The sequence below is a fragment of the Myripristis murdjan genome, chromosome 9 (genome assembly GCF_902150065.1).
Source record: "Myripristis murdjan chromosome 9, fMyrMur1.1, whole genome shotgun sequence".
Classification (NCBI taxonomy): Eukaryota; Metazoa; Chordata; class Actinopteri; order Holocentriformes; family Holocentridae; genus Myripristis; species Myripristis murdjan.
The window spans coordinates 18,318,905-18,346,485 of record NC_043988.1 but is presented as its reverse complement, the minus strand read 5'-3'; the positions used below and the strand labels follow the sequence as shown (position 1 = coordinate 18,346,485).

At 41.5% G+C, this 27,581-nt stretch overlaps 1 protein-coding gene across 2 annotated transcripts in view; it reads right to left on the bottom strand.

Moving 5' to 3' along the window:
• The window catches only part of osbp2b (oxysterol binding protein 2b), a 56,249-nt gene extending 30,580 nt beyond the window's left edge, over window positions 1-25,669 (bottom strand). For both annotated transcript variants that reach the window (XM_030060410.1, XM_030060411.1), the window contains exons 1-2: window positions 25,249-25,669; window positions 17,924-18,132 (exon numbers count right to left, since the gene is read on the bottom strand). In XM_030060410.1, the coding sequence (XP_029916270.1) occupies window positions 17,924-18,132; window positions 25,249-25,406 (367 nt within the window). In that variant the 5' untranslated portion in view covers window positions 25,407-25,669. The remainder of the gene's footprint in view (window positions 1-17,923; window positions 18,133-25,248) is intronic.
• Window positions 25,670-27,581: the final 1,912 nt, after the last annotated feature.

Genomic DNA, 27,581 nt, shown 5'->3' with positions numbered 1-27,581 from the left:
AGAAAGCCCAGGGCATGAAAACACAGCTGTTCGACTATGCAGCATTCTCCAAACCTGCCATGGGCAACAAAAGGATAGATGAAATGAGAAAGGTGGAAAGACAGTATGGGGGTCGGGGGGTGGGGTCTGACATCTTTCGATTGTCTGTGCAGATTCATCTTAGTCATGCATGTCGGAGGGTATCCAAAAGACAAAATTAAATATATTCAAATGCAGAAGCTGATTGAATGAACAGCAAAATGTCTTCAACCCAAAAAGTGAAGACCAGGAAATCAGTCAAATTTTGTCTTAGATATATCTTTCATTTGCTTTCCCAACAGTAACAACATTATCACACAGACTACAAACAGACCACTGTGCAAGATGCTAGCAGGCTGCCTTCAGCAATATTAGTCTATTGATTTGCGCTAAGTTAAAACAACCAATCAACATGTTACAAAGCCTGGGACTGCTTACAAAATTTTCATGACTGTATTTCTGCAGTGTAATGAGTAAAGCAACCTTTAAAAGTAGAGAATGAGATCACAATACAAATAAAACATGTCTCATGGCAACCGCCACGTGTCTTGATTCTGAAAGGCTGGTTTCCTTGAATGATACCAGAGCCAGTTTTGGGGAAATAAAAATATTGTAATTGTTCTCCCTTGTCAGGTCCTAGCACTAAAAGATTATGATCCTCACTACAAATTTCCATGACCTTTCTGAAACTGAAGGGATATATTGTCATTTTCCAAAACATTTCCAGGTCTGCAAAACAAATTTTCAAATTCCACAACTTTTCCAGGATTTTCCTGATGGTAGAAACCCTGATTACATCAATAAATAAAATCATCCCATCCAAACAGCAGCACTCAAAGACTCTGGAAAACAAAGGACAGTACACTTAACCGTTTCCAATGGTGCAATAAACTCTGCACACATACAGTACAGTGTGCATGCACAGTTACACACACAGCAAATGCCCAGGCTAACACAACATGTAGGCCTGGCAGGCTCCGGCTCATCCATATGCAAATACAAGGGGGGAGCAGGCGCAAAGCAGAGGGAGGAAATGAGTGTGAGGAAGAGGCAGCAGAGGAGAAAGAGGAGAGAGTACCGAGAGCAAGGACAGGCTGCTCCTCCTACAGTATGAGCGCTGTGATGTACAAGGAAGGATACAGAGACCAACGCGACCATGGCGACAGATGACAGATGAAATACGGAAGAAGATGGACAGAGATGTGATGGCTGCCCCTCAGACATACAATTCTACACTGTAGCAGGATGAGGAGGGTTTTGTTCCAGGGCAAATGGAGGAGTGCGAAAGCTCCGGGCTCCTGCTGTAGCTGTACTGACCCTGGTTGAGTTTACTCAGGCAGCCCGAGTTGCAGAAGGAGCGGACCGTCCCTGGCTCCCAGCAGCTCCGGCCCTTCATCCCACTCTCTGCAGGCCTGATCCCACTCCACGCTCCCCGAGATGCAACGCTGCCCTGGGCCGCTACATAATCCCCGCTACATAATCCCGCCGAGGGGAAGGCGGAGGCAGCGACTTTCCTTATTCAGCATTGCAGCATGCACGCAGACACACACACACACACACACACAAGTACATACAAACTGCTCACACACACTACGATAAGGGAAGCAAGACAGGCACTCCCTCTTGCAATTGCTTTCCCCACTCCTGATTTTCTTCCCTTCTTTCCGGAAACACACAGACACACACTCACACACTGCACACACATACACACACAAACACACACACATTCACAAAGCTCGGCACATTTACAATTCTCCTCCACATGCTTCTCTCAATGCAGTGCAGATTGGAGAGGAGGAAGGGAGGGAGTGAGGGAGGGAGGGAGGGAGGGAGGGAGAGAGTGAGTGAAGCAGAGAGGAGATAGGATTCAGCAGCCAGCAGTCATCCATACAACCAAGACCAGAATGCATTGCTTCTTCTCTGTGACCCCCCTTCTGCTGCTTTCCCAGCATGACAGTGTGAATACAGTATTGCAGGAGGGTGTCAGAGAAAATTAATTAGAGGCTGTATTGCTTCAAAAATCACACCAGGAGGAGCTTATGTGTGATGTATGAGAGAAAAAGTGATTTCAGATTAGGCTATTAAATATTAACGCCACATGGTGCAAGTAGCAACCAAGGACAAAGGGTCAAGTAATACACCCTTCAATAAAATGTGTTTTTCTCTCTTACTCATTTATTCATTCATCCATCCATCCATCTCTCTTTGGCTATTCTCTGTCAGGATCCTGGCAGATCATTAGCAGGTTTCAGACCACTTTCAATTCTGATCTCCTACAGAGAGGCCAAGGTCACTGTAGAGCTGGTGATAGGACACTGATAACCCTGGGCTGCAGCTGTGTGCCCTGCTGCCTCCTTCTCAAAGCAGGGGGAGGTTATTATTTCAATATGCCTGCCAGCGCATATACAGTGTGTTGTAACTCAAGGGCACCTTGTACAACCCAACTCCCCCACAGCATGCCTCAGGCTACTCTGGACACGCATGTTACACCAGTCGTAAATGATCTCAGTTTAGTCAATGTGATTGCACAAGTTAGCCTAGTGGTTAGGTTCTTTGCTCTAATAAGCAAATCATGTTAAATAATGTTTTGCTGAATAAACATGGTCTAACAGTTTGACATCTTTGACTAATATCTTGATATCGATATTGTGATATTGTAGGTAATGTTGGTGCTTTCATAACATATTTACACACTGTGGATTTTAGTAATGTGGATATGGCAACCAAGCAGATAGAGGCAAATAATAGAACAGCTAGAAAAGTCTAATAAGCTCAGAAACTGCATTTCTTCACTGGAATGCAGCCTTTTAAAACCAGGAAAACCTTTAAAACCTCCAAAATCCTAGCCGATATCTAGCCTTATATCACAGTGTCGATATAATGTTGATTTATGGCACAGAGCTAAAGGGTATGGCACAGTCTGAACTAGGTGCAGGCCACTGCAACAGTCCAGAGTAAATGGTACTCAGGGTGTTATCAGACAGAGAAATCAGAAGATAGGCAGATGGCCAGCAGAAAAAAACACAACTTACATGCATTGCTACTGCTATGGGTATCTCTTAACCATGACTGCTAGAAATGTAACAGCAATGACAGTTTCATGCAACATCACTTCCTTCCTGCACAAAAGATGACCGAGCAGATAAGGCCAACAGTATACTGGTATTCACTGGTTTAATGGGACCATTGTATCAAGCTAATTAAGAAATATTTGACAACAGCAAAAACAGGTAATGGAGGGCTGTGATAGACTTTAAGTGAGGTGAGAAGAGTATTGACAGGAAAAGACTGCTGGGCTGTGAATAACTGACAAAGCCTAAATGTCCTGCAGCATGTACAAGAAGAATCATATTTGACCTTAATCAATGTCTTCCTTTAACACAGTAAGGTTAACCATGTGAAGAGAGCTGAAGCTGGCTGATGATGACAAATACAGTCTGCTTTGTGTGATATTTTCTAACCTCCATTAGAGCTGAATGAGGTTTTATGAATCCCACAAAATTTTTCAGAATACAAAAGTTCATAAAAACACATATTCTGAAAAGCATTTGGATTCCATGTGGTGATGTATTGTTCAAGACTGAACACAATTAATACTACTATATTTGATTCAACATCAAATAAAATATCAGAATAAACTGTATATATTTAGCAAATAAGTCTATAATATTTGTAATATTTTGACAGTGTGATAACACAGCTCAAGAAGGTAAATTTCAATTTCATGGTTATTATATCAAATAAATGTATTTTAGCAAAATTAGATGCAAAAAAGAGGCTTCATATTTTTTTTAAAAAAAGAAATTTATGCTGTATTTCAGGTGACATTTATGAATTCTTTAAACAAGAGCAACTGTCATAACATGTCAAATGTATTATGAAACACAATGCAATTAATGGCACTCTTATGTAAAACTTATTATATCCTTATCCTTCCAAGTTTGTTGTCTGGTAAAATCTCTCATTATATGCAATATCAGACCTACTTCAAAAAGACCTACCTTGACTCTTGTTTGGTGTGCAGATAAGCCTTTCTATAACAAAGGCTTATCTGCATTTGAATGTGCTTTACAAAACTGTTCAGTGTGGAAATTTACTATAGCATTACCCAAGAAATTCTTAGCTGTGGGCATGGGAATAGTGGTGCAATAGGTAGAAGAAACACTCCAGTAATGTCAGCAGCATCTGAGCACCTACAATCACAGTGAACACTATCAGTGACTAATCTAGTGCAGGATATTATGGGTACCAAAACACATGGACTGTATGAGAAGGTTTCTTCAGTTGGGAAAAAAAAAAAAAATATACACTAATTAGTTCCCTGTCTGCAACAGAAGCTGAAAACCAGTAAACTTTGGTTTGCTGTGCTTTATGGAGAATATCAACATGGCTGAAATGATCAGCATGGTTTGAACAGGACTGCTTGCCAGAGTCACTTGTACAATCTATTACCGAACATAGTACAATAATAATCCTGTTGTGTTTGAAGATATTTTTAAAAATGGATACTCTACACAATGAAGTTTTCATTCAGAATTTTCCCTCTTAAAAAATAATTAGGAAAATTGAAGGAGCCTAATCACAAAAGAAACATATCTTCATGCATGGCAGTCATCCAGTTATGATTTTAAAAGGACCATCCTAGTGATTTTGCATGTTTAGAATTATATCTACAAAATGTATATGCTTCACATTTGTGTTAATGTTTTCCTGAAGCATGCAATTTCATGTTTTGATGACTTGAAATTGGGTGGAGTGAAACGGAGTGGAGTGAAATGGTCTCTCTACTGGAAAATAGTCCCCAGGGAAATGTTTGCTTTACACAGCCAAGTATCAATTCTGTGGTTTAAGAATGGCAACGATTTTGTTAGAAGCAGAACATTATAAGGTGGCTGTTTGAAGCAAAAATTCAAATCTTTAGCAAACCAACATGATTTGTAAAATGGTTTGTTGCAAAGTATAGTAAAATGTGGGTGGATTATAGTAAATGGGCCAAATATCCAAAATCACTGGTACTGTCCTTTAAGTGTATTTATTCTCTCTGAGTCAAAATGCCTTGTCCTTATTACAGCTGCACTAAGAGATTCCTGACCACTAGAGCGTGCTGAGAGCTCAAACTCTCTATTTGTAAACAAAGTGTCAGTCCTGCTTTCAGGTTCACAGTCGATCACTTGAACAAAACTTAAAGTTGAGGTGAAAAAATGCATTTTTGGGATGGCAATTAGGGATGCATTTCAATCTCCCAAGGTTCTTGTTAGATTACCTGATTTATGTTGTCTCTGAGTTCCAATTTGAAAATGTGATGAACCTGCAGACTTCCAGCTGCAAGGTAATCTGCTCTGAACAAACTTCCTCTGTGGCTTCATTGTCGATTGCAGTAGCAACGGCACTTGTGCAACAGATCTGAAATTTGGAAATGATAACCTGCAGAATGTGTGATTACAAAGATGCTTTGAATGGAGTTGAAGATGTGAGGAGCTGGCCAACAGGGTGGCTGTAAATTATGTGGTGGAAAGAAGACTCACAGTGAAGACTCATGTTGCAGTGGGTCATTTTACTGTAAAATAATAATAATAATAATAATAATAATAATAATAATAAATGCATGTAATATTGCTTAATGTGATTTTAAGATAACTGTGTACATATATTAGGCTGTATCAATGTAAATGCAATGCATGTGATATGTAAGTGGTATCACCCACCGTAGTTAAGTCATAACTAAGTCAAATAAGCCATAACCAAAATCATTAATTGATTGAATTTAAGTTGAATTAATTATAAATTTGGGGCTTTTTAACAATAAAGCATGAAGGTCATTTTTCTGAACAAATAGATTTGGACAAAATAATATACTTTTATGAATGTTCTGTGCACAGACATGCTAGCTCATTAGGCTCTATGTGCAGTGTTTATCTTTTGGAGTCTTTTGAACTTATCTTCCCAATCTTATCTTTCCAGTGCCACTGGCGGGTACTGAAAGTCGCTCTAAATACAGCAGTATAATGATATCAAATTTTAATGTAGAGAAAAATTTCAACACCCCATTTAACTGTTTGATGTCAGGAGAGATACCAGACGGCCAAATTCAAAATGTCCGAGACTAACTAAAAGAAAGAGGGCATTTAAACAGCTAGAGAAACAATCTCATTAGGCCAATTACTGCATTAGAAAGCAGAGACCCAGACATTCCCCACAGCCTAAATGCAACAGCACTGTGCTCATTAGCTCTAAAACCAGTCAAGTGGCTCAGTTCAAGGGAGAAAAACATTTCATCTAAAGAAGGAAACAACTTTTTAACAAGGTGACATTTTAGAGGTCACATTCTGAGTGCAGAAGACAGTTTAAAGGATGGTCGATTTCAGCTGCAGTAGCTATATAAATGTTATTGATTTGTGCCAGAGGAACACAGTGTCTGATATTATGCTACACACATTCACTGAGAGGGAACAGAAGATAACTTTCTGTAAGAATGAGAGAGAAAGTAAAAAAGAATGACTGCAACTGAAATATGAGCTGAATCTCAGGTCTCCTAATAGACTGACATTCATCCTGTTGCGATAATTACTCACTTATCCAAAGGAGGTGGAAGATCTTTAATTAACCACAAAGTTAGAGTTGGGAGTAATTGCTTCCTGCCTCTGCCTGCACTGGGTTACGGTAAGGGAGCCATGTATGGACTTGATGATTTGGCAATTACAAACAGACACAACACTTCATATTAATGTCCCACGCAGCAGAGCCCAATTACAGCTGACTCTCTGTTGGCTGGGGCAATAAATCATCCCAGCTTTGCATGCACTTAATCAATGACAAAGAGAAGGCCTGGTACCATTTTTGTGCAGTGGCTATTTAACTGCTGTTCATGTTGGACCTCAGTTTGCTGTTTCAGAGGTCTTCAATGCCATCCTGACATGCAAATACTGCTCTCATCATTTATAAAGAGTATTATGTCTGTATGTGAAGTGTATTGTTCTCAAATGTATTTAATCTAATTTTCAACCACTAAAATGTATATTGTTATTTTTCCAAGTATTCAGGCTTATTTGGAAGTGAAACTGGTCTTGCATTTTATTACAACTGACATTAAAAAGTTTAAAAAGGTCTACATTAAACTTACATAAACCTGCACTGTAGGCATCCTGTTTATGCTTAACACTTGTTTTTGCATATAAGAATAATAATAATAATAAGCCTCTGGGCTGCTTTAATGTGCTACCATAATCACCATCATATATTAAACAAGACCAGTTATGCTGATCATTCATTAGGTTTGTTAATGCATTATTAAGAAAAAAAAAATATTTAAGGGAATTTGTCCTCACATAACATGAGTATTAGTAATAATGACCTCTGCATCTTAAAACTGAAGTGCTATAGTCATTTCAAGAGAATGAGTTATGAGTTATGAGTCCCATGCCTGGTGCTGCCCAATGTTCAGGGCCAGCTGATGCAGAATGTGTGCCAGGTAGAGTAAAACTGCTGTCTGCTCCAAGCCCTGCTTAGGATTTGCCAACAGATGAGGAACATGGAAGCACTGAAGTCCAGAAAGAAGCAAAGACTGGTGTGAAAAGTGATTGAGGTAAAAATCATGACTTGACATGTAACATCTCCTGACGTGGGAATGAAAGCACTGACAATGACCAAACTACACTTTACATCAGTGATTCTCAACCTGGGCCCTGAGGACCCCAAGGGTCATTGAGGGAGTTCCAGGAGGTCCCCAGAAAAATGGGGAATATTTTAATTTCAGTATTATTTCATCAACTATAAGCAATCCCAATGAGAGAATGTATGAGAATGACTCTTCAGTTCATAGGTTTTTTTCTCTTCACTGTTATTCTGCCAATCTACAGTATAGACAGTTAGGGGAAAACTAAATCTCATGCATTATGCAATCTTATGTTCTTCTTTGAACATTGGAAAAATCTTCTTCACAAAACTATTAGGCAATGTGGGTGAGCTGTTGGGCTTCAGCTTGGCAAAAGCACAACGTAAAGATCAGCAAGTCCCATGCTGCTGTGTCAAAGTGGGCGCTAAAAGTGCTTTAAGTCCACTGTGGGGATAAAAAAAAAAAGGGGGGGGGGGGGGGGTGGGCATGTTGAGCTGCACCTGAAAAGTGAACAAGATGAGTCACAGAACAGCAATCTAATAAGGATGACTGTCCTAGTTGATGCACTTACAAGACATTTTAGTAATTTATTTCTCCAATGACCTGCCTGCATCAGCATTCTCAATTTTCAGTAACCTCCAAGTCCTCTTTGCTGCTGAGAAAGCAGATTGGTACAGTGTGTGTGACCGGCAGAGAGAGGGAGAGGGAGAGAGGGAGGGACAGAGACAGATAGAGAGAGAGGGAGAGGGAGAGAGAAAGAGAGAGAGAGAGAGAGAGAGAGACAGAGAGAGAATGTGTGTCGGCTGGGACACAATGTGAGCTTAGTAATGAATTTGTGTTTCATGCAGCATACAGCAGCTCAACGGACGAACTCAATCCATACAGAACTTACTAATCCCAGTATAACAAAGCACAACACAATACCAGTAGTGTAGCGTGGGTTCTCTAACAGTGCAGTGCTTTGACAAAGCAGTGCCATTGTCCACTGACTATACATAGCCATAATTAGCATGCCTTTTACTGACTTTATAAGGACCTAACAGCAAAATACCCACATAATATACAAGGTCCACACTGACTTATTAGCACAATATACAAACATAATCATCTAGTTTGGAATACATCACAGAAACACAGGACAGACACCGTGTACACACAGAGACACTGTATACACACACACACACACACACACACACACACACACAGAAGTCAACAGGACAAAACAGATTCATCATAATTCTCTACAAACTTAGACAAGTGGTCTCTCTTTAAAGGGTGATTGAATCTACTTTAAATCAGTGCCTTATTTTGCAAATTTCTGCCATCACACTGATTAGTTTTGGCATAAATTTCAGTAGTTACTTGACACTTTCTGAGCTCTAGGAACCTCTCAGTGTGCATTGAGTGTTGATCTCTAGTAAAGTGCAATGGTAACAAGGGACACTCTAAAAGTTGAACCTAAACAACAACTAAAGCATGTCATTAAAAAGTTATTACTGGACAATTATAAAGCTATGTTCACAGTCAGCATTTTTTCTCAAATGCCACTGCCTTTTTTAATGGAATTGTGTGGGAGGTGCCCATTAAACCTAAAAATTAAAAAAAAAAAAAAAAGGAAAATGGACACCCTAAAAGTGCTGCTGCTGGCATTTTTCTTCCAGTTGGAAACAAGTTCAGCTTTTCAGAAAAACTGCATGTGAACGGCTTTTTTTTAACCATGCTGTGAGGAAAAGGCTCATTAGGGACAATGTCACATCACTTTAAAAAAAAAAAAGAAAAGAAGAAAACAACAAGTTTGAAGCAAAAATGACACCGGTTTAATTGTCAGGCCTGGTCCATTCAGTACGGGGCTGGCACATTGTCTCCATGTTTGCACGGATTTACCTACATGCTCCAGTTTCTAAAGACATGCAAGTCAGGTGGAATGAAGATAACTGACTATGAATGAGAGTACTTGTGTGTTTGCCTATGTGTTGAGCCTGCTTAGGACTGGCCACCTGTCCATGGTTGTTTCCCTAACCCCTGTGACTCTTAAGAGGAATGAACAAATATGTAATACGACAGAATTAGCAATTATCACAGGACAGTTAAATTGATTTACCCATTCGCCCACTCACTTCCTTCTTTACTCTGTAGGCTGCTGATGTTCTGCTGCATTTAAAAGCAGGAGAAGGTACCTTTGTTGCTACAACTTCAAAGTGCTTACATTTTTAACTCAATGGAACGCCCACATCCTTCATACAATCATTTATTAAAATCAACTACAAATGCACTTCAGGAGGCAATGCTTGCTCAAGGTAAGTAGGCTTCATTGCATTAGTATGTATCTAACTGATGATTGTGATTTTTATAACATCAGTCCCTGCTATGCCTTGTTTACCACCTCTGCTGACACACTCTGCCATGCCAAGTAATTTGCCATGCCAAGTGTGAGATAAGGGATATCAGTTCAATTCAATTTTATTTGTATAGCGTCAAATCATGACTAAAGTTATCTCAAGGCGCTTTACAGGAACCTAACAGATATTGGCCAAATCCTCTAACATATTTCAGGGTCAAGTCCAACATGGATGGATGGAAGTAACATTGCAATCAGGAGTGTTTGATCTTGGTGAAGAGAGTTGTCTGCCTTGCGTCTGCATGATAACAGGGAAGAGAAGTGTCATCACTGTCCTGTCCAGACAACTCTCTCGCCTGATATCAGGTGTTTTAGAAAGCACTCAGTGTGCCTGGTCAGAGGTGCTGTTTGTCCTGTGTTGTTTCAAAATATGGTAAGACGAGAAAGGAAGAGAGGAAGACAGTGCAACAGAGGGAATTCAGGACAAGGAGGGATGGTATTTGAAATCAAGAGGTAGGCCAAAAGTGAGTAAGAGGTGAAAATATAGGGTGACAATTCAAGTGGTAAGGAAAATGCCAAGCAGTTTGAGGGTGGAAATAAGCAGCTAGGTGGGTGAGAACAGGAAACTGGGTTTGATTCATTAAAAGTCTTGTGAGTACGTGACAGAATGAGGAAAACACTACAGTACTGTAGGTTCAGAATGAGAGAGAGAGGAAGAGAGACAGAGACAGAGAAAGAGGCGAAGCGGGTGGCATGTAACTCCCAGTGTTGGCACAGCAGCATGTGTCTGGGAGCTCTGAGCAGCTCATAAAGGGAATGTGTGAGTTCTGAAAGGTCAGATCGACTATCGAGCTTCAGTTTCACAGTGACACTAAACCATTACATTCACAACAGAAACCAGAGATAAACAAGGCAGAAAGAGAGAAAAAAACGGGTAAAAATGTGAGAGAAAGAGAAAGAGGTAGTTTAACAAAAGGCTAATGCATCTTGTGGAGATTCGAACATGCACCACTGAATTGTAGTGAATTGGATGCCTACATGAGGGTGCCAGTTTTTTGGCATGTTGAGTTCTTGGACAGCCACAATGTTTGCGATCCCTAAAGAGGTTGGCTAAATCTGTCTGTGTTGTTTGTTAGGGTACAAAACTGATTCTGACTCTGATCTCTTTGTCTCCGTCTCTCTCTCTCTCATCATGGAGGATTGGGCTTAACTACCAAATTGACCTGTATTTGTACAAGCTTGTACATCCAAAACAAACAACAAGGACATCCGATTCAAAATACAGCTGCTTCAGAACTAATTGTTGGGGGTGTTAAGTGTCCCATCTGTCATTTTCTAAGCTTGAAAAAGTATTTTAAAGATTATTTTTTGGCAGGTTTGCTTTCTTTTGATAGTGACAATAGAGAGACAGGCAGGGAGAGGGGATGGCATGCAGCAAAGGGCTTGGGCTAGGATTCGAACCCAGGTTGCTGTGGTAAAGACAGAGTATTGGTAAGCAATAGTAAGCGATACGTGTCCTACCAGGTCAGCTACCAGAGCAAACTGGACAAGTTAATTCAGACATTATGAGACCTACTGGTAAAGGAACATTTACAGACAGTATTTAATGTTCAACGAAACCAAAGAAGAGATCTCTTGAAAGTGCATTGGCAATTGATAGCTAGCTACTGATGACAAAAAACAAAAGATGCTGCGTCTAGCACTACTTCATTGATACATGACTGGTGGATGGGCTTGAGTATTTCACATAACAGTTCTGACTACATTTTATGAATTCCCTAAATTGTCATCCAAACACACTGATCATTATATCTGTAAATCAATTAAGCTTTGCTTGTCAGGAATCTACTGAGGCATAACTCATTCAGACTGGGTTATAAAACTTGCCCTGCCTCGAAAATTTTATTCTCAGTTCATACATGGAAAATGTATACAACAAAGCAAAACAAATAGATACAACTGAGTGACTCACATCAAACTCTCCACTATGTTGTTAACAGTAAAGCCATCATCTCGCTTCTACAGTTATTTCCAGTTTTAAAAAAGACACTATCCTGCTTTCACCTTCCAAATCAGCTTTAAGAATCATTGAACCATAAGCAAAAGTCTACTCTCTACAGCCCCAAACAATGGAAATGATAGGGACCCTTATCTCCTCCAAGTATAAATGGATTAATACAGGATAACAATAGAGATTACAACATGAAGGCACAGCAGCTCCACACAGAAAGACATGCACGCACAGATTCCTGAGCACAAAAAAAATGGAAGAAAAGAAAATTTTAAAACATGTACTTACATAAGGACGAGAATGTGCTTAATCCTGCCTCTATTTTTTTTGCCAATGCCAGACCTTGCTTTAAGAGGGTAATTCTTTAGCGACAGAAAAGGGTGAAGAGCATGAGTTGGAGAAAGCAGAAGGTCATTCCATTCAGAGCTGAACCCAGCTGGATGAAAAGCACAATAAACGGCTTACAGAGAGAGAGAGAGAGAGAGAGAGAGAGGGAGAGAGAAAGACAGAGCGGAGTGGAGAGTAGAGGGGAGCAAACCAGACAGGGAGTGAGAGAGCGACTGAGAGAGAGAGAAAGAGAGAGTAGAAGAGCGAATGTGGGGAAAGAAAGCAGGGAGACAGTCAGGAATAGCAGAGAGGGAGGGGTGCGGAAAAAAGGGACATGCTGAAGCACACAGTATTTAAACAGACATTCCTAATTAACCCTCAAACTGTTGACTTCTGTTATGTTCCCTGTTTCAGGACCACGGACAGAGAATTACCTTTGCTACTCAGCTGAGGAGAGAACGGCTGCTGAGCAAAAAGGAAGAGAACTCAGGGGAGAGGTAACTAATTTGACCAGCGGTTCACTCGCACGCACAACCAATCAGTTTAAATAAAAAGTCAACTTGAGAGTCATGTGCTTATTTAGTGTGGTGTTGCTGATCAATTCATGGTCTTGAGAGTTTCCTCTAGGGTTGTACTGTTTCCACTGCTATTCTCCTGCTTACCTCAGTTGTATCTCTCTGAACTCAGGTGCAGCTTGTAAAAAAAACAAAAAAAAAAACAATGATTGGTTGCCTGGCCTCCAGCTAATTTTTCTTTCCACTTGTGTTCACGTATTAAGCAATTTTTTCAGCTGTGTTGAATTAAAATATGAAGGTCTGCCTAACAAGGAAATGCAAGCAAAAACAGAGACAAGCAATTCCATCGGTTAGATCCTGGAGAACTAATATTTTTTGTCATTCATCTGCTACATAACACATGAATCAGGGACCATGAAACAAATTTGTAATATACTACAGTAATATTGCAGTTGGTCCTCATTAGAGCAACATTCTTCTTATAACCTTCTCCAATGAACAACATCCAAACAATTCACTCTAACTGGCACTAGCAGTTACAAAGAAGGTAAGTGTTGGAAGTGAGGGCAGACACTGCCACCTGGTGTTGGCATGGCGCAGAGACAACAGTCTAGAGCAGGGGTGTCAAACTAGTGCCAGGGAGGGCCAAGAGGCTACAGGTTTTCATTCCAACCGAAAACTCCACCAGGTGATTTCACTGATCACCCCACCTCCAAGCAGAGAGAAGGGACTAATCAGTGAAATCACCTGGTGGAGTTTTCGGTTGGAATGAAAACCTGCAGCCTCTCGGCCCTCCATGGCACCAGTTTGCCACCCCTGGTCTAGAGGGACCGAGGTAAGAACCAATCCAGGCCACCATTCAAGCATTATCCAGCTATTGAATACCAGCCACTTTACAAAAGGAGACTTATTAATGGAGGCATTGCAGGTGTGGCACTGCTACCAATGACATATTGATAAAGTCACAGGGCGAATAAAATGACTGCAGATTCATGCAGACACTGCAGAGACTATATGTAAATTATATTCATAATCATAATAATAATCATGGTTCATTGTCTCCCAGACCAGCAGAGAGACATGTATTATTAGATTTAAGGCTAAGATAGAGCTAAAGTAGAAGTAACAGCAAAAAAGAGATTGTGCTGCAACAAAAACAAAAAACACATATGAAAGGCTTGCTCTAGTCTCCATGTTTACATGCAGAAAGACATGCCCAGTGTTTGCACTGTGCCTCCCTCAGGAGATCAATAGGAGGTGAAGATGAAGTGACAACCAGTGCTTTGTTCCACTAGCAGGAAGAAAAGGGGAGAAGAGAGAGGAGAGATACGCTGTCAGCCACCCATGTGGCCTAACACCTTTGAGATAAGAATTAAATGCTCCAAAAGTGCCTTGACTAATGACACAATTATCCATTAATTTTGATGTTGATGAAGCCCTCTACAAATACAGAGCTGTTTATTGCATTATAAAAGCACTACTCTCCATCAGCTGCATTAATAGATACTTAATTTTTGTGGCCAAACGCTCATGGAGTGTGCTCTCTCTCATGTTTTCTTAACTCTTCCTCCCACTGACAGTCAGATCAGGTGTGAAAAACACAATTTCACACATATACGCTATCAAAACCAGCTTTAATGCAGGTGCTGCATCAAAGCTCTCCTGAAAAGTAAAATAATTACAAAATATGACATAAGTCTACAACACTGCCAGGAATTACAAATGTAAAGCATCTAAGAAGAATGTTCACTAAGAATTAATAAGATGTGTAATTTAAGAAATTTTTAACCTGTGGTGCCTAAAGTTTAGCAAGAGCAGTCTGATTAACAACCAAGATAAGCTGCAACATATTTGGCTGAGTGAAACCAGATCCTGACCCTTCTGACCAATCTACTCATACCAGCTGTTGGTTGCAGCTAAAAACGTCTAGGCAGTGGCTATCCTGTGGGTAAAAACACTCATTAATGAGAGAGGTCAGAGGAGAATGGCAACACTTGGTCAAACAGGTGGGCAGAAAATATTAAAGTAAAAGTTGAATACAACAGGTCATCTCAAGGTGTACAACATCATCAAGGCTTGAGCTGACGGGCTATGAAGAGAATGAGTACCAACAGCACCAGTGTTACACTTGACGTATATTTGTTGTAACTGAATGGGCCTAGTCATGCATAAACAATACAAAATGGGTTGTGGTATGGCAGTGACTGACGTTCTGACATTATGACAGAAATTCAACTTCCTAAATGGACTACAGCAGCATTAGATCATATTGATTCCAACTATAATGAGTCAACTGAAAATCTGACGTGGACGGACAACTTCCGGTTCTGTTATGAGATGCAGGGTCAGAATTTCACATGAATGGCTGACCAGACAATCCATGCCTGCCTGATGTCAATGATACACTCTGGTGGTGTCAGTGTTACAGTGTAAGGAATGGTTTCTTGACACATATCTGGCTCTTTTGTTGCAACTGAACATGATTTCAACACCACAGTGAATTTAAATTTTGTTGTTGACCAGGTGCATCCCGTGATGGCCATAATCTATCCTTTTCAAGTTGGATACTTCCAATAGGACAGTGTGCCATGTGACAAGATAAACAAGACAGTTCCATGGAATATAGCACCAGTGGCTTTACTTCAGTGGCTTCTGCTGTCCCAGATCTCAATCAATATAGAAATGGAACAAATGTTCACAGGACAAATGTACTACTGAAAAATCTGCAGAACCTATGATGCTCAAGTCAGCATGGACTAATAACCCTGTGGACTATTTCCAGCACCGTGTTGAGTCTATGCACTGAACCTTCCTGCTGTTCTGCAGGAATTAGCTATGTCTACCTAATAAAGTACGGTACAAAGTGTACAGAGGACATATATAATTGCATGAAGATACAGCAATTCATCATTCAGCACAATCACAAAACTTAAAGCAGGTACCAGGTGCCTCCCTATTGCAAGGTGAGGATAATGTAATGAGCTCACCTCCTGGGGGACACTGGTGTCCACTCACCCCCCACACACAGAGAGGATTCAGGGACACCAGAGAGAGAGCTCAATGCATTTTAGTCACACCCTCTGCCCCAACTGTTGACTGACAAAATGGGTTGAGAAGAGGCACACATTCTAACTGGAACAAATGTTAGAATGACACAATAAATTAACCATTTAAAAAATTCCAAATTAACAGCCCACTGTCACTATCAAAAACTCCTAATTCTTAACTTATTAAGTTGCTCTTCACAATTTCATTCAGCTACAAAATAAAACTTAAAATACATTCAATATTCATAATTATTATCATAATTATGAATTATTCATAATTATTTCTCAGCCTGCTAAAAAGATGGCAATTACAATTGAAATTATAGCTGCTGCGCAGCGATGGGTCAGGTCCAGGCATTTTTAGGCAATTCTAAGCAACAAGCAGAAGAATATGAACTTAAATACAAACTGAACTGACTAACACACCTGGTAAGAAAGGGGCAGGACACAGGCCTGGAGGGGACAGATGATTGGCCGAAACACAACAAAGACATGCAACATGGGGGTGGGCTAATGAGACAATGCAGGGCAGGTGTGAGGACAAACAAGCTGACAAGACTATGGAGGAACAATAGGGACAAAATGAACACAGCAGACTAAAATACAATATACATTATAGCTACTGCGCAGCAATGGTCGGGGCCAGGCAATTTTAGGCAATTCTGAGCAACAAGTAGAGAATAGGAAGATGAAAAGAAAGGTGGCATTCTTTGAATGAAGAAAGAAAGAATTCCTGGAAAGAAAGAAAGAATTCCTGGAAATGCAATAGTGTCCTGGCAGCTTAGGCTGCCCGGACCCTAATTACAGCACATTTGTCCATATACTGTCTATATACTAGTTCACTTTTCTAAAATCTGGATTTGATAATGTAAATGACAAAGGATCTCATGAATGGAATCGAATGGCATGCACAAGGTAGTCAGTTTTAGATAATTGTGTGATTATGGTTTGTAAATGAGACAATTTGGAAAATGAGACTTAAATTCATCAACACTGAACAAAATGCAGTGGCACAAGGACCGCAGCTGGACATCAGCATCATTGAATTGAACACTCAAAACCCCAAAAGCATGATAAATCAATGGTGTAACATTTTAAAATGACAATAAAGGTATCTCTGGTAAAAATACACACATTCCAGTCTTGCTTACTGGAAGTGGTACACTAAAATGCATTCAAATCCTCTCTCAGTCTAAATTTAGTGATCTGACTTTCAAATGGAGGCCAGAGGAATATATAGCCTGTCTGAGTCTCTGTGGACCCTGTGTGCTAAAGACTGGGGCAGAGAAGCTCTGGGATGGTGCCAGGGTGAAACGTGAAGAGGAACGGCCCTCCCAGGCTTTTCCCACAGCCTTTGACCAGCAACACCAAATGCAACTGCACAAGAATAAGTCCCTTTGGAAAGGAAAGAGTTCCGTTGTCAAGAGAAGGCTGAATGGGAGCCCGGTTCTCACGGTACCCTTAGCATACTCCAGTCTGCTTTCCAAGTGGACTGACCAGACACCGCTGCCCTCTCCTGGCTCAGCCTCAGACTGGAACCTGAATCAGACCAGAAAAGTCTCCACGGGAAGGAGTTAACTGAAAAAACAGCTATGCTGAATATCAAATGCCAGGGGACACTGGAGACCAGTGGCTGGAAGTAATTCAAATAGAACCAGATATCTAGGCTGAGCCATGAAATATGCTGAACATGCTGAATCAGAACTCAACCCAGCTTTCACCTTGGAGGCATTTGCATTACTGAACAAACAAAGTAAATTACAAAATAAACAATACACAAACGGGCACTACACACTGAGAGCAGCAATTTCCACTGTTCCTGCCATTACCTGCCCTTGAGTATTTGCTCGGCTTCTATCAACCCAACCTTTATTTATCAAGGTTAGATTTTAACCACGAATGTCTCGCACCAATGCGTCATGATGGCACTGCACCCTCACAACACACCTCCTACAGTATTTCCTGTTTGCACGCAAGATATTTTTATAGCATCAAAGTCATTGTTTCAGGCTCAAACTTTCCATTTAAGTAACTACTTGCTTCATCTACCCTTACCAGACTGATCATTCATCATGCGGATGGCTTTAGCTTTGGCCAACTCCAGTGCTGTGACCCATCTCTGACGCTCCACTTCTGTGCTAGCCTTCAGGTGGTAGGTGCGTCCACCACTGCTCAGGACAATATTGCAGGCATCCTCTGTGTCTATGTGTGCCGTGGCCAAGTTGATTGTTCCACGACATGTGTGGGCCATCTCTGCTTGTGTCCTGGAACAGACAGAGAGACAAAAAGAGACAGAGGAAGGAGAGAAAGACAGGCAGACATAAGAAACAGTTGAAGACATCTATCTTGTATACGAGCTACTTGCCTTCACCGATTTATCTTGCATAGGGACAGTTACACATCTCATTATTACAAACAGTCCATTCATAAATATAACAAGAGAAGCAGTACAGGAGCAGGTAGGGCAGTAAAATTTAAATTCCTATGGTGAATAAGCACAGGTAGTGAGGCAAGGAGATACTGAGGAGTGCCACAAATAACATAAACTGTTGGGAATCACCCTGAGAGTTGTGCAGTGGTGGAATCACTGGTCATTTCAAGTCCCATTACACATACTGTACATGTTCTAATGTTCTATGGAGTACACCCATCCATTCATGAAAGCTGAGCCTGTATCAGCTAATACAAAGTAAAGAGGAGAGTTTGAACATCATATAATTTAGTCAGCTAGATGTGACTGCTCTGCTATGATTGTATGTGAATTGTGGGTAGTCTGTGTAGGCTCCACCAAGACCAACTGTTGCACATTCAGTGGGCCACAGTAGTTAAGATAACAAGGCCATTGTCTGGCTCCAAGCCTCCGTAGTGAACAAAACCAAACAATGAATAACAGCGGGAACAAAGAAGGAACAGAGTGTGATAGGTTGTAAAAGAGAGAGAGAAAGCAGGGGAGAGAGAGAGAGAGACAAAAAGAAACAGAGCAGGAGATCTATTAAAAAGGAGGAAAGGCAAGAAAGTGTAGTACTGTATTGTTTGTTCTTTCATGCACAGTGCAAGTCTTAAACAAACAGGATATAATTCATTGTTTTCCAAAAAAAAAAAAATCCCCGAATAAAATAACAGCATCGAAAATGTTAAGACATTTTAAAAAACCCTCTGTCTGCTGTTACAGCTCTCCCACAACAGATAAATATAATAGAGGCCTAATTACAGGAGAATTAGTTAACATTATGGTAACTTTTTAAATAAGATAATTGTTAGAATAGCTGCTATGACTAATTTTAGGTGGGCAAATTTGGGGCACAAAAACAAAATTACAATGACCTTTCATGTTTACCAGGAAAAAAAATCCAAGAACAATATTGTATTTACAATGTTGCTCTTGCAATGTTGTGGTGAAAAGCTGGTTCCCTGACATCCTGTCACAGTTTGACAAGCTACACTCTGTGACAGGGATGTGCAATCATGTGGCATGGAGGGCTGAGAGTCTGCAGGTTTTCGCTCCGACATAAGACTTAACACTAAGCCAAGTGATTCCACTGGCTGATACACATTCAACCAGAGAGGGAGAACAAATCAGTGAAATCGCCAGAGGTGCAGACTTCTGTTGGAATGAAAAACTGCATAGTCTCTGCCTTCCATGGCATGACTGCCCATCCCTGCTCTTGGAGGAAACCACGGTGCAATATGCAACCATGCATTCATGTGTGCATACATGTACATGTATGCATTTGTTCATTCATCCTACCATCCATCCATTCATGCATTCATCCATCCATCCATCCATCCATCCTCACTAAGCTCTCACTGCCACCAGCAGCTGCCTCTTAGCAGCGCTAAGCCTATACCAGTGTCAGTTTCAGTTGACAGTAACATTGGTGGCTGCTGGCTTATTAAGACAGAGGTTGAAGTTTATCTCCAACTAAGCTCTGCCTGGAGGTGACGTCCCTCACACTGCTTATACTGGCTGAGGCCAAGTCTTGTTAGAAAGCCGAGCCAGAACAAGCACTTCAGTGTACCACTGTTTTACTGGCACTTGATGTTCATCAGTTGTGCAGACAAGATCGCACTGAAGCCATGCAAAGCCATGAGGAGGGTGGGCAGCGTTCCAGAAGAGCCTGGTTTCCAGCCTAGCCCTGCCTAGCTCAGCTGCAGAGTCCTGGCTCTAAGTGGGTCATCCAAATGAGTGTGCTGCTGATGAGTAAGATGAGATCCATGCTGATCCCCTCTGCCCTGTGGGAAGGCAAGGCCATGCAAAGGCCATGAAATTACACAGCCAAGAAAACTGCAAAAGCTGGGAAAAAGAGATAAGGACCAGGGGCATTAAGGCACTGACAGCGGGTGAGGTGGGGTGGTGGTGGCAGTCGCAGTAGGGCGCTGTGGACATGACAGGCGGTCCTGCATATTGTGCTGAGCCAGTAGAGAATTACAGGGCTTTACCTGTCGTTCCCCTGGGCACACATCCTCATAAAACACAAATCCACCGATCTGGAGCATGTAATGACAGAACAATAACCTATGAACATAACACAAAACAGACTACCACAGGCATGAGCAGACACACAGTGCAAAACACACAGGCAAGCACAGGAAATAATATACAGTACACAGAGCATGGGAATGCAGACATTGAGATACACAGGTTGTGGCTGGGGGTCGTCATATCACCAGACATTGAAAGAAAGAGCAAGGGAAGCACTGGGGTAGACATAGTGCTGAGGAGAGAAAAAAAAAAAACAAGTGACAAGCAAACCAAAGCAATGAAACTGCAACACGGACAGGGTGACATAACCTGCTGAAAGACCGAATATGGCCAAAGAGTCCCTTCTCTCTTTAATGTCCTCCCCTGGCTCTCACCTTCCCGCACAAACACACAGTCCACCCAGACAGGTTCTTTCACACTGGCATGCACACAAATACACACACACACACACACACACACACACCATGGCCTGATGCTAAGACCAAGGAAGAGGCCATTAACAAGATTAGATCACAATTTCCACTCTCTTCTCTCCACATCTCTGCCTCCAGTAATTCTGCTGATGTGCCAGGCTAGTATACAAGGCTTTGAGCAGGCTGTACCCTCCAGCTGGGCCCACAGTTGGCTAGTTCACCACTCTCCTGCCCCACCTCCCAGTCCCCAAGAGCTCAGCGTGCCAGCAGTAACACCATAACCTGACTCTCTGTAGACACAAATGGTGTTGAACCCCCTCTGAGCACTCAAATTGATACTATCAAGTTACTGTCCTATGACTGGGAGGGAAACAAGGCAGACCTACTCTACTATGAAAGAGAAGGCTAGATTCACCGATATGGCAGCTCCCACAGCACTCAAGGCTTTAATGCCCCATAATCTTCCCTAAAGCACCAAGTCAGATTTACTCCAAGAGGTGAGTAAGCGGTGCTGAGGGTATTAAAACTAGTAGGAAAAGTCAATTAAGAAATTAAAAATGAAAGCAGTTCAGTGAGAAGGGAGAGACAAAGATCCTGTCACATGTTCCGGTAAGGATCGCACAATGAGGCTTATAATACAAGAAAAGCACAGCACATAAGGCTGACGTGGAGTAAAAGACAGCCAGTCTTGCAGCGTCAGAGCAAACCGGAATCAATGGAGCAAGTGCAGTGTTGCATCTTTATAAAAGCCATTACATTTTAACAGGCTCAAGTGCTGAGTGTGTCAACTCATTGGCAGAGTCAGAGCACAGATTATGGTCCACCACTGCCCTTTGACTTCTCAGCTACAGGCTACAGAACTCAGCCCCAACTTCTCCCTGTCACAACAACTGGAATGGAGGTGATCCTTCAGGTCATCGGTTCGGCCTCTAATTAGCAAGCATTAGCTACAGGTCTATGCCACCAAAATACTTTGCAAAGTGTTTCATATAGGTTTTTTGCAAAGGGCCAATAAGTTAGGCTAATATCTTGGTAGGAGGATTTTGATGTAATCACTGATGTAATCTGCAACGTCCCACTTGTTTTATTTTTCAAAGGACCCCTTTAAGTTAGTTGTTAAAACTTACATCCATTCTACCTATACAGGTTTTCAGATTTAGCCACACCCCCTTTCGAATGTTCAGATTTGGTGTGTGTGTGAAAAAAATGTTAATAGTTGCCTCTGTGTTTTACTTCGGAAGTGTTTATAAAATAAACATGTGACAGGTTATAACTTCCCTGTATAAGTTCTCAACATTTTACTTTTGATCTGAATCACCTAATAACAATGTTAATCTTAATTGTGGATGAAGACTATTTCATCATACTTGCATCATAGCTTTTTGTGTACTGGTGGGACTGCCTCTTGTGCAGTAGGTGCCCTTTTTGTTTTTTCACCCCTGCCCTGCTAACAGTCTGAGTCCCCCACTGTGTATGACAGTGTTTAATCAATTGCAGAATGTCATTTCATCAAATCATGTTGAACATTTGCCATAAGTGACATTAAAAAATACATACTTAAAAAAATTACACACAATGTTTCTTCTGGTGCTAAAATTAATTGTAATACTTACTATAATGACTGCTATAGTAAGTATTACAAGAAGATAAGGCAGGGTAATAGTTAAATTATTCATAATTTCAATGGTATATATGTTCTGATGTCATAATTACTGTAGCACAAGAATATTAATGCTATCTGACATGACACAATGTTCTATTATCACTTGACTTACATTGAAGATAGTTAAGGTACAGTACCATTGGAGTGTGTATATCACTAAAAAGGAAACTGTGGGTTGTCTTGGTCAGAATGTGTGTTTCATGTTTACTTAGCTTACAATGGAAGTGCAGATAGGCGACCATGGCAGGCACACATGCAGGCACGCACAAAGCCTGAAGCCAGACAGACACAGTGTGGTCTGCCAGGCAGACATCAGTAGAGGGGACATTATTCAGGATCCCCTTTGTGAGAACTTGTGCGCTCCACTGCCTCTGTGCTCAGATGTCGACAGGCTACCTTTACTTCAGGGACAGCAGTCACCTTACGACATAATGGACTATTAATAGAAAGTAGAGGCAACAGGCCTCTTTCTTTCACCATCAGCACAGACATAAGTAAGACTCTAGCTTCCATCTGTTTCAATTAACCTTTTTCTGAGGGAAAAAGAAAAAAACAATCAGGCTGCTTGTAATGGTATGGCACAAGTATGTTGTAGTGGTAACCCTATATCATAGGGTGAAACAGGGTTGGTATGACAGACAAAACCAATTTAAATACATAACTTTGCAGGTTATTTTTTGAGTGAACATAGGCAAGTAAAACTCCCCATCCAAAGCTGAAATATTCTTTTGGGGCTGGGAATCAATTAGATACACTGGGCCAGCAGAATGGCATCAGTGGGCTGGGAGAATGCCTTTCACAGAGAAACCAGGTTCAAGTTTCCATGTCAACATTAGTATTCTCTCTGTTGAAGAGTCCTTGATCAAGAAATGGAGTCCTTCCCACCCTCATGGGTGCTGTCCTGTATGTGATCTGGCACTCCAACCTCCCTGTGAAACGAGGCAAAGAAAATTTCCCTACAAGCATAAATTAAGTGTCACATTTATTTCATTTTATTTTTTTGCTGGCGATCACAAGCTCATGTAACATGCTAGAAGTCAGAGAGCTTTTTAAGCATATCGTAATCTGATTTGTGAAGGCAATTACACTACTTCAGCCAAGTGTCACAGACTAATGGTGGCACTATTTGCAAGGGGAAGTGAACTCCAAGGACCTACATTCTGTGGTGAACCATTTAATTAGGAAAACTGGGTTGGACAGAGTGAACAACTGCTGCAACAAGTAACCCTCACACTCTCCTCTTCAATAGACCATCTTCATAGAATTGAGAGCGTCTCGGTTTTACATAATTACTTCTTCATACCCATCTCATGCCATTGTGCAAGATGTACAAAATGTACAAAAACTGATACTCCGGCAACTAGAACTAGTTTGGCATTAAACAATTAAGCTTTTTGTTAACCCAGGGCACTCAAAATTGTGGTTCATTGCTCGAGAGATCACAAAGGGCTCTGTGGCCCAGGGGTTGACTCTGCAGAGTATTTTGAAAGTTACATGCCTATCAGTCAAAGGATATCAAGCAAGTACCAGGTAGGTATGCAAACAAAGTGGGTGCCACATCAAACAGCTGAAAGAGTCAAACTCTTTCTAAGGCCACACCATGACACAATCTTATGGCCTAATTCACCTACTTTAATACTGTTTATCACTTAGTTGAGAGTAAGTTAGAAATGGATCGTAAAATTTTATTTTGAAATCCAATCGGCAAGACTTAACTTTAAGGTAATGCTGCACAATGCAGCTGAATCACTATGTAAACAGCATTCATTTTAGGAATTCAAGTGTTGTTACATGGCTTAGTGCTGTCCAATCAGCATTCAATATATATATGCATTATATACTTTATAAGTGATATGTGGTCTATGTCATGATACTCAGGCATATACCGAGATGTCCATTTAAAAAAAAAAAAAAAAAAAAAAAAAAAAAAACACTATACTAGGTCTAATTATTAGTTAGGCGATTGTTTTCTGTGTTCAAGCGTTATGAGTATGATCCATTCATTGTTTCTGCATTACTCTGACTCTACCCACGGCTGTGAGAACAAGACACACGTGTATGAAGCACCTGAGCCACAGGTGTTGGGCTGCGGTTTAGCCTCCCGTGGTGTCCCATTGTGTGACAACTGCGTGCTCAGAGTAAAGGCTGCACAAGAATGATGGCGACCATCCCCTCAAAGTGGATTTTGATACTGTACTCAAACTGGGTAGCCTGGCTTCAGGGACCCATGAGACGCAATGAATGATTTCGCCAAGAAACGCATGACGTACATACATAGCGTTAAATGAAAACCTATTTTGCAGAGTACGGACAGTTTCCTAAAATGTCACCCGTTCATCAGTTCCTTTATGTTGTGCGTCAGTGTCAGTGAGAAATGGACAGTTGTTGCATCCTGGAGGTTCAGCCGTCATGAGGGCAGCGACTGACAGGGAGCTAGCTGGCTAGCGGAGTTAGCAAACGTTATTGGCTAACTATTGATTCTGCAGACAACATTTTGACTGCCTCTAGAGTTCAGAAGCCGTGTTGCTGTTGTTGTGTTTGTGTGAGTGTGTATCTGTGTGTGTGTGCGTGTGTGTGTGTGTGTGTGTGTGTGTGTGTGTACCCGTGTGAGTTCTTCTCTACATCTGGCAGGTCTTGGCCATAGCCTGTGTACGCTGTTATTGTTAGAGTAAACAGACAGCTGACTCCCATAACCGTTTGACAGCTAACGTTAGCCTGCTAGCCATCCAGCTGTAATGATGCGCGTACGGAGAAACGAGACTCGCTGTGCCAGCCTGGCGTTTATTTAGAGAAATACAACACATTGCGTCTGGGTATTTACCTGTAATATGACAGCAGGCCGTTGCTGAGGACAAACCATCGCCGCTGATACCCTTTCAAGTAGTTGGTCCATTTAAAAAGCCAGCCTTTGTAAGTATCCGACCCTGGTGCTGGGGCCGCGGCAGAGGTGGATGCCGAGCCCTTCCCCTGTTCGCTCATCCTCCGCTCCGCCGCACGCCGAGGGGTGCAGATAAACCGGGGACAGCGGCGGGCACACGCTCCTACCGGGTCTGCTGAGGCTGGCGGTCGCCTCTGACGAATGAGCTTGACGGAGGTGGGTCCGGGCTAGGGGGAGAGAAACCACTGTGAGCCCCCTTCACATGACGCTGGAATGGACAGTGGAGGAAGGACGAGAAGTGATGCCAAGACACTTTGCTGATGTAGACTGCAGAGAATCCAGTCCGACCTGCACCACGTGACGTTGTTATCTAAACATTCCTAAACATTTGGCATGTGACCTGGCTGTTGATTTCATCGGGTCAGTCAACTGGAGAGCCAACAGTTGCGGGTTATGATCTTTAAATGTATCATACACACACGGACGCACGCGCACTCTCTCCCTCCCTCTCTCCCTTTCCCTCTCTCTCTCTCACACACACACACATACATACATACACACACACACACACTCAGACGCACACGTCGATATCGGCACGTACTGTCAAGCCTCCAGACCGCTTCGAATTACCAAGTAGTCTATCATATTATAATTCACCTAATTTCCAATACAGTATCCCACACAGCTGCTATTTTTTGTAGGGGGCGTCACATTATAATTAACATCAAATAATCAGATTTATTTACATGAATCAGATTATTTTTGCATGATTTTATTAGCATGCGTGAGATGAAGGTCGTAGGCTATAAATACTTGGGGCTTCTGGGCATAGCATTTGCGAATAATTACTCAGTAATATATAAAGGTATATACAGTTAAAGAATAATCATTTGAAGTCAAAGTTCAACCATGTGTTTTTTACAGGTTTACAGAATAGAAATTGATTTTTTTTTTTTTTTTTTCAGCTGTCACCAGTCCTTGCTGTGGACAGAGATGAACGAGGCTGACAATCATTGTCCTCTTGAATATGGACAGGGGGCAGTCTTCATGCTGTCCATCTGCTTTGCTGGTTTTCACCAGGTTTTGCAAGTAGGCAGCAGATGCTGTCCAGTCCCACAGCGTTCAGGTATAGGAGTGCACCATCATCTGTTGCACGCAGATTAAGTTGCTATAGCCCTGAAATAATCTGGGCTACATCATTCATCACACAGACAAGAAGAGGACACCTTAACCCTCTGCTACGCGCACAAAGCTGTCTTTCAGCAGCTACCAAAATGTTTTGTTTGCACTGACCAGATCTAACAAATCCCACGCCATTTATGCAAACTGTGCACATTCAGTCAGGTTGTATCTAAAATACACAGATCAAAAAGGTTTTGTCACGCATAGATTAGCCAATGCAAAGCAATTAGCCAGAAGTGCGAGGGTCCGCTCATGAGAATAATTTCAAAGGGCGATCGCTGGATCCCACTGTGAAACTAGTTTGAGATTGACTAGTCAAGTTTTTCCTCATTGTTACTGGTGAACAGTGTGAGAAGGCAGAACTGCAGTTACACAGAGGTAGTGTGCAGTAGGGTTGGGTCACCAGTCAGATGATCAGCTGGTCCCGTTGAATACAAGGAGCACAGTGTTTCCCACGCATAGGGCCATATATCAATATCGGCAAAGCTGCTGTAAAGAAAAAAGCTGCTCGGTGTATACATGTTACTGGTCTAAACTGATTTGTATACTGCATCTACAATGTATCACGTTATCTGCTAGATAAAATGCGCCCTCATGTGAAAATAAACATGTTTAACTTGTAATTCTCTTATTTGTTCCAACCCTGCATCTATTAACATGGCACTTTAAAGTTATTTTAGATGGGTAAAACGCAATACTCACAGAGGAGGGCAGTGTAAATACTGACATATGAATCTGCCTCCTCCAGGCCACTATTATATTCCACAGGACACACTGCTACTGCAGGACAGTTAATTAATACATAACCCCAAATAGACCGTGATATATTGAACATGCCTCCGCTCTCTCTCTCTCTCTCTCTCTCTCTCCCTCCCTCCCTCTCTCTCTCTCTCTCTCTCTCTCTCTCTCTCTCTCTCCCTCACATACACACACACACACACACACACACACACACTGTGAGAAACGCTGGAGCACTGTAGGAGTTTAACACAAATTCCACTAAGTGCTCATAATAACTGCACTGTTACTTTTATCTTAATTAGATCCCAGTTCCAAGAAAAACCCAAAATACAGTAAGGCTCTTTTATCAAGTA